At 37.7% G+C, this 10325-nt stretch overlaps 2 protein-coding genes across 3 annotated transcripts; both read right to left on the bottom strand.

Annotated features, from left to right (window-relative positions):
- Positions 1-206: 206 nt before the first annotated feature.
- On the bottom strand, positions 207-4395 carry LOC119990385 (50S ribosomal protein L3-2, mitochondrial). The gene is made up of 6 exons (XM_038836269.1): positions 4241-4395; positions 3620-3912; positions 3084-3293; positions 2572-2676; positions 1166-1279; positions 207-736 (listed from the first exon to the last, which is right to left on the bottom strand). The coding sequence occupies exons 2-6, from the start codon at positions 3908-3910 to the stop codon at positions 563-565; spliced, it is 894 nt and encodes a 297-aa protein (XP_038692197.1). The 5' UTR covers positions 3911-3912; positions 4241-4395; the 3' UTR covers positions 207-562.
- A 712-nt stretch (positions 4396-5107) lies between these two features.
- LOC119990616 (uncharacterized membrane protein At1g16860-like) lies at positions 5108-9712 on the bottom strand. Of its 2 annotated transcripts, XM_038836616.1 has the most exons (6): positions 9515-9712; positions 9241-9285; positions 6578-7541; positions 6329-6484; positions 5815-6026; positions 5108-5635 (listed from the first exon to the last, which is right to left on the bottom strand). In XM_038836616.1, exons 3-6 carry the CDS (start codon positions 7460-7462, stop codon positions 5443-5445), a joined length of 1446 nt encoding a protein of 481 aa, XP_038692544.1. In that variant the 5' UTR covers positions 7463-7541; positions 9241-9285; positions 9515-9712; the 3' UTR covers positions 5108-5442. The 2 variants fall into 2 exon arrangements, with proteins under 2 accessions (XP_038692544.1, XP_038692545.1); XM_038836617.1 differs by lacking the exon at positions 9515-9712 and having other exon boundaries at positions 9241-9444.
- Between the last annotated feature and the right edge of the window lie 613 nt (positions 9713-10325).

The raw sequence follows: 10325 nt of genomic DNA, 5'->3' as shown, positions 1-10325 counted from the left end.
TGACAATAAACACCAGTCAAATCTTCCAATTTTCAAATAAAAAAACGCAAAAATCAACCCGCAACCAGGGACGTAGTCAGGATTTGCATAAATTTGTCCATTCGCTCAACCCTCCTTCACCTCCAGCTCTACAAGGGCTCAAAAATGCTGCAAAAGTATCAATTTGCCTCATCATTTGGCAACAGGACATCCGAACTAAAAACCAGTATGAAATAGCTGGACTGAAGCATATATTCGACTTGCCAATTCTCAAATGATTTGAATCCAAAATATTCATAAAGTTACATGCACTGAGCTACAGACGGCATCAATTTCTTGCCAAAGCTTCGCGTTTCTATACTTAGAAACATGGTTCCAAAATTTAAGAAAAATAATGGTCAAGCTACTTTGAAACGAAACCTTCTACAAGTTTGAGCAATCCTGCAAGCATAAAAGGCTGAAGTAGCAGCTTTATCTGATTCTTAGAATGAAAATCCTCCAAGATCTTTGTATCCACCAAATTTAAATCACACGAGGCATTATCGAGACAACCAGCAAACAGCTTCAATAAATAAAACCCTGCTTAATCTGCCACCATGAAGGGATCAATTTCTCCAAGATCAGCAACTAGAGGTTCCAACTCTGCTAGCTCATCATCTTCCGGCAAAAAGTAGGTTGGGAATGGAAGTATTGAATTATCAGGCTTTTTGTAAACCGAATCTTTTATAAAAACAAAGTTCCCCTCTGCACCTGGTACCTGTAAAAATAGAAAATCCAAGAAGATCAGAAAGAAGGATTCAAGGAAGGTTTATAAAAATGAACTTGCCGAATTGGCTAGGCCATCATCTATGTAATTGACTATGCCTTTCTTCTTGCTCTCTGTAAACATTAGATGTCACTGAAAAGTTAGCATGAAAACAAATGATGAGAGAGAGCGCTGCCACTCTCTCTCCTCCATCTAGAAAGCAAACCCAGGGAAGGAAGCTGAAGAAAAACCTAACTGTCTCTTTAACAAACAAAAATGAATGCTGAACTTAGGGCCTAATGGCACTTCCATGAGACAAATATCATGGCAGTGTCATCTTCATTTATCATAACCAGCAAGCAAACACTTTTGAAGAGGGAACCTGCACTTCAGTTTTTAGGCACTTATATTAGAGAAAAGAATTTGGTAAGAGAACCATACTTGGCCTTTCACCCACATTAAATTCCTCGCTGGATCTATTTTGTAAACCCATACATTTTTAACCGTTCTCTGCTGCCCACCCATGCGCCCAGGCATCTTTTTTCCTTTAAACACCTGTTCAAAAAGATGTAGATTGTCAATTACAACCCAAGGGCAATCCCATGATGCACATATTCACACTAATCAATTAAAAAAGACCACAACAATGAGATGCATTCATTCAACATATGGGAAAATTAGAAAAAAGATGTTTGATTTGTCAGTCATTAGAAAAATGACATAATCCTTGTCCTCTGATGTTTGCCTTCTCTCCATTCACCTCACCCTCCATATTGGAAGCTAAAAATATATATATATATATATATATATATATATTTGAGTGATGGACACATAACGAATCAACTATATATTAACCAGTAACTACAAGAGGTAGGCATGATCAACACTAAAACCAAGACCAATGCCTTACAGCTTCCACTAATTAGAGACAGGGTCAAGCCTCAAAACAAATCAAAGGAAAATGTCCCTAAGAACTTCCAAAACAAAATTTAAAGTTCTACCAGCTTCATGCAAATGTCTGCCTCGTGACTAAAAAATAGCCTATCCGCAATAATCTATCCCAAAACACATTCCGCTCATAAAAACTTAACCCAAATCTGAAACTACTAAAGGTCAGCTAAAAGATGGGCAGCCCCTAGCAAGTTAAATCCTTTTTATCTATCGTTTTAGAATCACCTCGAAGGGGAGGACCTGATTTCCATTGAAAGCAAATTTTAAAGAACAAAGTCAATACCAAGATTGCTTTCTATGCTTGGCAGAATACTTGGAAAGGATTCCAACCATTGACAACCTTCACAATGGCTAGTAGTTGCTTCTTTTGCAAATCCAGTAATGAGTCAGTCACACAATTAATCCTCAAGTGGGCCAGTCACAGAATAACCATCATTCTCAGCTTGATGGGGATAAGCTGATGGGTGGTTTCTAGCTTGGTAAAAGTATAACTTAAACATTGGAGCTATGGAAAGGAAGCTAAGGGAGGCACAAGACTCATCCGTCTATGCCTTGTGATCAGATACATAACTCCATGAAACAAAAATGAGGAGCTCTGGTAGTTCAGTAGTTGGCTCCTTAACACCATGCCTTCAAGCCAGAGTTTTAAATTCTCACATATCCATTGAACAACCAAAAATTCAATAGAAAATTAGTTGGTTACCACTTGAGGATTCTCATATATTTCAGTTGCTCTTGCAATAAACAAATCAAACTTTACTTTTCAAACTTTAAAAAATAAAATCAAGTAAATAAAGCAAAAATTCTGTGATACTAGCATGGATTTCATTTCCATAACCACAATCCCTAGTTCAAAAACCACTAATTGATTCACCAAACTAAGGAAGCACACATACCCTGCCAGGAGTATCCCTCTGACCAGTGGAGCCAAGACTTCGATGCGATTTCGATGCACCATGACTTGCAGGCATTCCACTAAATCCATATTTTTTCATAACTCCCTGACCAAAAAGAAAAAGAAATTCAATTCAGATACAAATATTTTCATTTTTCAACCATAAACATAAAATGCAAAAACAAAAAACAAAACAAAAGGGAAAAAAGAAATTTCCCACCTCCCTAGATGGTGCAAGGAGTACAACAAACACTTCAAAGCAATATCAAAACAAAACAAGAAGAATATGACGAATAACTTTTTTCGGGAGTGGAATAAACACAACAAAATATCATCTGAAACCTAAAAACAAAGTCTTGGTGTTGTGGACTTTACAATCTGCAAGAGAAATTATTACAATAAACAACAAGGTGCTTGTGAGCGTGCAACTTATAAGCACCTCTATACAAAAATTCAAAACCAAAAGTAAATGATTCAGCAACAGACATTATTGAACTTGAGAAAAAGAGTCACCTGAAAACCTTTTCCTTTAGTAATTCCTATGACGTCAACAAACTGACCCGGGACAAAATGGCGAACACTGAGGGAGGTGCCAACAGGGAGAAGCGCATCTTCTGTAACAGGAAATTCTTTCAACTTCCTCTTGAGAGTAACTCCTTGCGCTCTGAAATGACCCACTTCAGGCTTCCTCAAATGTTTTTCCTTCTTCTGCCCGCAACCAATCTAGCTAGGACCATAAAATAAAACCAACTGCACATTTAAATAAAGACCCACGAAAATACCTCACACACAAATCGAGACCATCATCTGTTCAACTTCAAAACTCTCAAGAAATCTAAAACAACTTAAACTTTAATTCGTATGCAAAATGCGTATCCCAAATTTCAACCGTAAGTAGCTAGAGGCAGCGGGCAAAATTTGTGAAAAAGTTTTGCATTTTTATGCAACAAATGCAGGAGCGGAACTTTAAAGTTCTACTATTCTCTAATTGGAAAATCAATGAAAAAGATTGGAAAATGAAAAACGAAATTCTAATAGTGCTAAGGTACCTGCAATGCAAAAAAGCCCTCTTTCTCCACTGTCTTGACTTGAGACACTATATTATCATCAACCCATAGCATGGTGATCGGAACCCTGGCTCCCCATTTATCCCAAAGAGCAGACATCCCACACTTGACAGCAATAAGCCCAGTACGCTTGGAGTTAGGAGACATGACCCCAGGCTTCGGCTTGATAATCCGAGAAGGTACTTCATCAATGATGGAGCCTTCAGTGCTGAATCTCCTGAGGTACTGATACGGCGCCAGACGAGAAATGAGGCCTCTCGATAAGGCCAGCATGGCTGAATTATAAGGCTATCTTAGCGATGGAAGAGAAGAAGGCAAAGGTATGTACAGGCTTTCAAAATCAAGCTTTCCAATCCATATACAAAACCAAGCATTCAAGCATAAACAAAATAAATACTTCAAACACCAGTATCTGGCTCCCAATTCATTTCTTTTTACACAAATAAAAGAGGAAAAAGAGGAACGAAACATCAAATTTTCTTATTACTAAACTTTTTTGTTTTTGAATAGATGGAAATGGAACAAGATTCAAGCATAAGAAAAACAAACATCAGAATGATTCACTAGAAAGAGGAATAGCAGTTAGCAGAGGAGGTGAAGCACCTGCTGATTTGGCGGAGGCTGGCCGAGACGGGCGGAGGTAGTCGGCAGCTATCAGTCACTCTGTGTCTGTATTGCGACTCTGGCTCTTGCAAATTTTGTAACCCTACCTGATACGCCAACGTTTTGCATACTGACACTATTTGTCTATTTGAATCTTTCTTTTTTGGTAGCGCTTGGGTGGGGATGGGGACTGCAATCCATTTACCTAAAATTACCCACAATGTTATTAATCCCAACCCTCTATTCCATGTAATGGAGGTAAAAATGACAATTCCAAATTCTAACGATGTATTTTTATTAGAAAAATGTACGATAATTCTGAATATATAAATAAAAAAATATTATGTACATTTTTCATGTTAATTTTAATTTACATTTTAAAAAAAATTTATATCGTTCAATTTGTAAAACTGATCACAATATAATATATTTTTAAAATATTTTTGAGCCCTTTTACTGATTTAAGAGTGAACTAAATTATAGTAGAGCTCTGACACCCCTATCAAATACCCATCAAACCCTATAGTAACCCACATTATACAAGTAAGGCACATTTACACAAAAAACTCGAGAGTAAACAGTCGGTTTCGATCGATTTTTTGCCAAAAATTTGACCAACCAATCGTTCTGTTAGTTCGGTTAATCATTCGATTCTCACTGAATAGGGTTTGAAAATTGATCGATTTAACTGAATAATTTGATTTTGTCGTAAATTTTTACAGCCCTAAAACAGGTGTAAGTTTGCCCCAAGATTAAAATCTGGCAGGAGGGCATGGCGGCATGCCTAACATATTCCCTTAAGTAACCAGCCAGTCCATCCCCAGGAGTAAGTCCATTGGCAACTCTAAAGTGTTTGAGAAACGGAAATAGTGAAATCCAGCTTAAACAGATGACATTTTCAGATACAACATTCCAAGTAAAAACTTTTTACAATTATACTTCCATAACCGCTATCTGCTCAAACAACAACAGAAATCCCCCAATACATGGAGCCAACCCAAACCTTAAAACAATACCACGTCCTTCAAAACCTATACAGAAAATTTGGAAAGACAAAGAATGTTAAAAAAAAAAAAAAACAACCATAGTTGGAACTTTTATCACTGCAAAACCATCACCACAGCTGCCATCACCATCAACAATACTCGAGGGAGCAAAAATATTTCGAGCAAAGGGAAATGCAGGAAGTTTCCAGTCACTAACTACACCGGTATAACATCACCAATTGACGAATCTTCCCATCTCAATACAATTCCATCAAGGCTAGCTGGAAAGATACATCTGGTCCATTGCCATCCAGTTGCCAACGGCTCAGGTGGAGGAACAATCATAAGCACATTTTCATCTCTCTGAACAACTCCCATCATACTAACTGTACTGCCTTCCCTGATGTACCTATAAACAGCATCACAGTTGAATATTACCTATCCAAATTGTTTAAGACGCAGTGTCCCAACTACACACTGATTTATAAGGCAGTATCACTTTAGGTTACAACATAAAACTGATACACACAGTGAACAGCAAATATGGCCATGGTAATCTTTAATCTTAAGCAGGAGTTAGTTTCTTACCCTTCTTTTAAAGACATTAAACGATCATCACTTGAGAGATTTTTGTGTCCCAACCATCGCATGAACTCTGGAGATGAGTCTTTGTTCTCGGGATTGACATCAATAACAAAAGAGTCATCTACAAAAGGAGTCACCCTTGCCCCATTGCCAGACTTAACCAATGCTCTCAGTCCAGACTGGAAATCAGAGATGTAGAAGTCGACAACATGCCTCTGTCAAACAAAATAAACAGAAGTTACAAAACAATTTAAGTCCAATAAGTGAAATCTCTAGTCTCAAAATAAGAACTGTCAGAACATTTTGCCTACATCTAAGAAAATAAAAAATTTCACAACAAATAACAAATAGTGAGAAGGGTACTGCAAATTCCCAAGGGGTGCGCAATGTAAGAGTGAATTGATAAAATGACTGAAGAAAGGAGGAAGTAGGAAGCATTGGTCATAGGAAAATGCAAAAAATTCCGAGTAGAGAAGTTGAAATGTCAATCTGAAAAATGAGGCCAAATTTCAGTTACCTCTGATGATCTCAACCCCCATGTAAAATGACGATGTGTAGGGTTGGCAGGTTTTGAACCACATCCTCGATACTCGTATAGCCTGGTAGACGTATAGACACATCTAGGAACTCTTTGGAAGGATGATTCTAGGGGAACATTACCACAGGTGACCACCTTCAACAATTTCAGAAAAACAAATACTAGTTAAGTAATAAGTACAAGCAATATATAAGGGTGACTTTTTTTTTTTTCTCTTTTTCCACATACCCCAGAGATCTTCACATATTGTCCAGTTTTCGCAGTTCTGAGATCAGTATCAGGATAATTAGCAATAAAATTTATTATAGCCCTTTCCCCCCAACAAATATTCCAAATGAATATTGCAGCAACTGCACTGAAAAGAATCACAACTACAATGAGGAGGATGGCATTGTGGACAGCTCCGAGAATAAAACCACCAGCAATGAACCCCATCAAAAATATCAGAATCACCAACCACAATATGGGCTTCGGGAAGTTTCTAGTGAAAGAACAGTCATCATCTTGACTAATAGTAGTCACAGCAGGGTTGTGAGCAATAGATGAGCCGTGTTTTTGGACAGACCCAGTAGAGTCTAAAGAACCAGATACCTTCCGAGGGGCCCCAGATGAATTCAGGGGTCCTGAAGAAATAGGCCCAGACGTAATGAGACCAGTTGCAGGTAAAACAGGTGGAATACTGCCAGAGTTTTGCCTAGTCACTCCACCAGATTGAGGACCAGATGACTTCTTTAAGGGCTCCCCATGCTTATTCAATGGCCCAGAATTTGACTTCTTCAGTGAGCCAGTTGGCAAGCCTCCAGATGATAAAGGTCCTGATGTATAGCCACCACGAGGAGCAGCATTAGGCATCATCGATCCCGACTGGGAACCTGCCCCTCCAAAAGATCCAGTTCTTGAAGGAGCGCTAGTAAGTGGCCCAGATTTCCTAGACTTAGAGCCATCAGTAGGAATATCAAACATTTTCCCCAGTTCTCCAGACTTCTTGATATCCCCGCCTGTGTAGGGCATGGCTGTTGAGCTCATTGTTGGAGTCCTTTCTTTTGGCTGCTCAGGACGGCCAGAAACAAAAAGCCCATTGCTGAGCTGATGGGATGTGTATCTTGAACCCATCACGCTTCTTGAAGACAAACTCAATAGACCACAGGCTACCAACAACTAGTAGGATGTCGAAACGATTCACAGAGTCCTCCTATAAAAAGAAAGCATATCCATACTAAACTTGAAACAAAAAAATTGTTCAAAATGATGACAAATTCACTTTAAACACTTTAAAATTATTTAAATTAAGCTTGTCTATCATAGATGTGCACAAAGGAAACAGGCAAAAACAGAAAAATATGCAACTCGCAATCACATAAACACAAAACAAACACAACAGAAAGAGCCAAAATAAATATATCCTAAAACTTTTCAACTGAGCTAAGATGTAAGTGATTTCCAAATTAGGCCTAATAAATTTCGTAAAATTTATGGTAAAGTATACTTTGAGTGACTGAAAGATAGGATCAATTAAGTTGAATCACCAATTGACTTTTGAAGTCACTTTGTGGCTGGCATTTCAAAAACGATGCAATTTACTAATTCTGTATGGTAGTCTTACAATAAATTTCCATGACAATCTTTTACAATCCAAAAGAAGTGGTACAAGCTGGCTTTCCTCGGAAGCAAATTTGGAGAAACAAGAGTTCCCACCAGAGTGGCTTTCGTAACTTGTGAACTGGTATCCTAGAGAATTTTAGTCATTGATAACCTTCGAAGGAGAGGTTCTTTCACATGGTCAATGGGTATTTCTTTTGTAAGGGGGCTGAAGAAATGGAAGGAATGTACTTCTCCACAAATTTAGCAGATAAAATTTGCTGGAACTCCCTAAGACAGGGCATCATACAATCAAATCCTGTTACAATGAGCTTCTCAAAGAAAAGCATCATCTAGGCAACTGTCTTGTCTCCTTGACTCCAATGCATGCATCTAGATTCTATAACATTCAAATCTTTCCAAAGGTTACTTTCTTTAGCTAGGAAGATACTTGGGACAAAATCTTGATAACTGACAAGCTAAGAAAAAAGGTCATGCCATAGTCAATACGCAGCCTTTGAGACTAGACTTAGAAGGCCTGGAGAATCGCATGAACTTGATGGGCATTGATAGGGCTACAGCCAACAGGCAGATATCAGGCCACTAGGTTGCATGCTTGGAGGATTTTGGACAACTGTAAGGGCAAGTGCTTTGGCAGTTTGGCCCATCCCTTGGACTACTTGTTGGTTAATATGGATGAAGAGAAACAATAAGATAAACAAGATAGAGAATGAGAATCATTCTTCAATCAGTTTATTGAAAGTATATTATCATAGTGAAATGTTGGCTTACCAAATTGTGATATATGTTCTAAATTTTTTTTTTTTACAGCATTAGTGTAGCTGACTTCTAGTTCTCTGTGATGCTTCTCCTTGTAGCCCTCTTTTGCACTCGAGAAAAGCCAGCTGAAAATTAAGGGATATTGGGCTAAAAAAGTAACAGCATAGACTCCTTTTAGCTAATTCAAAACTGATTAAACATCGCTATCTCATCTTTCAGACATTTATAGCATCCAATAACACAAAACATTGTATCACAAATGCAAGAACAAAAAACCCCAGGATTAAACAACATACAATGTACAAGTATAAGTTGCAGGATCTCGTATGATTAAACAATATAGAACAAGTACCAGAATCAAATTTACGAATTTAGCTGACCTCAAACTCTCAAAAGACTAGACAATGTACAATAAGTATAAATAGCAGGGGATCTCAGATTTCAAGTACTTCACTAAGATGTCATTTTCTATACCTTTGTTGACAGATCTGCAAGAAAATAGCGAAAATTGAAAACCAAGACAACACACATACCTGTCTTGTAGCAGTGGCTGCGAGTGCACTGTAACTGTTCTTCTTCTGGAGATTGACAGAAAATATATGGATTAGGGTTAGAGTAGCCGTGTATGTAGCAAAGCTGAAGCCGAACTAGATAGAGAGAAGAAGAAGATCTGTATGTCTTGGAGAAGGAGAAAGCAATATTCACAAACAAATGGGGAAAGTGCACAGATACAAAGAGGACAAAAGCGTAATGGAGGTGAAAAAGCAGGGTCAAAAACGGTAACAAAATAGGATCTGCCATACATACCCGAAAACAGCAATGTAGAAGGTGGTGCTAGATGAATGAGTATAAGAACTGAAAGCAGTAGCAATGGAGGTGGTGGTGGTGGTGGTTGTGGTAGCGGCGGTGTTGAGACTGAAATCCCATCTCCAGGGGAGTCGCCATCTCTGTGTCTCTCTTTCTCTCTCTTTCTCTCTCTTACACTCGAAACAAAACAAAAAAACAAATTTCTCTCCTGAAGGACCCGCAACAACGGTGGTTGTCTCCCTCTCTTAACTAAAAGAAAAAAAAAATACAAATTAGAATTAAAAATTAATAAAATAATTTAAGTTTTTCTATTTTCTTGAAGAAGTGCGTACTCGCGCTGTTTGAAAAGACGCAACAGCTCATTTTAATAAACGGAAAACTGAAAATGACATCACCTTATTCAGTTATTCCAGGATTTACTTTCTTTTTTTCTTGCCGGTAATTTTTCGACACAAATACGGTAAAAAAAGGTAAATAATCTTTTGCACAAGATAATCGCAGTAGGCGGAATCAGACAGACATAATGTATGCAGATTTATATTTTCCATTGATAGGTGGAGATGTTATTTTTAGGAATTGAACCTGAAATCTCTAAATTTTAGCCCGACAACTCTATTAGTATTTCTTGCCCACACATTGTCTATAGCATAAATATATAATAATTCCAAATGAGTCGAAAATTATCGTATAATCAACTTATTTTAGACTTTGTTTTTAATGATTTGCTAAGAATCGAGCCAAAATCTAATGATCATGCGATAGTCCATTCTGCTTATTACGTCCAAGTTCAAATCTTTAAAAAAAATTTAAA

The sequence above is a fragment of the Tripterygium wilfordii genome, chromosome 22 (assembly GCF_013401445.1).
Source record: "Tripterygium wilfordii isolate XIE 37 chromosome 22, ASM1340144v1, whole genome shotgun sequence".
NCBI lineage: Eukaryota > Viridiplantae > Streptophyta > Magnoliopsida > Celastrales > Celastraceae > Tripterygium > Tripterygium wilfordii.
Note: the sequence above shows the minus strand (reverse complement) of the source record. Positions and strands in the feature narration are given on the sequence as shown.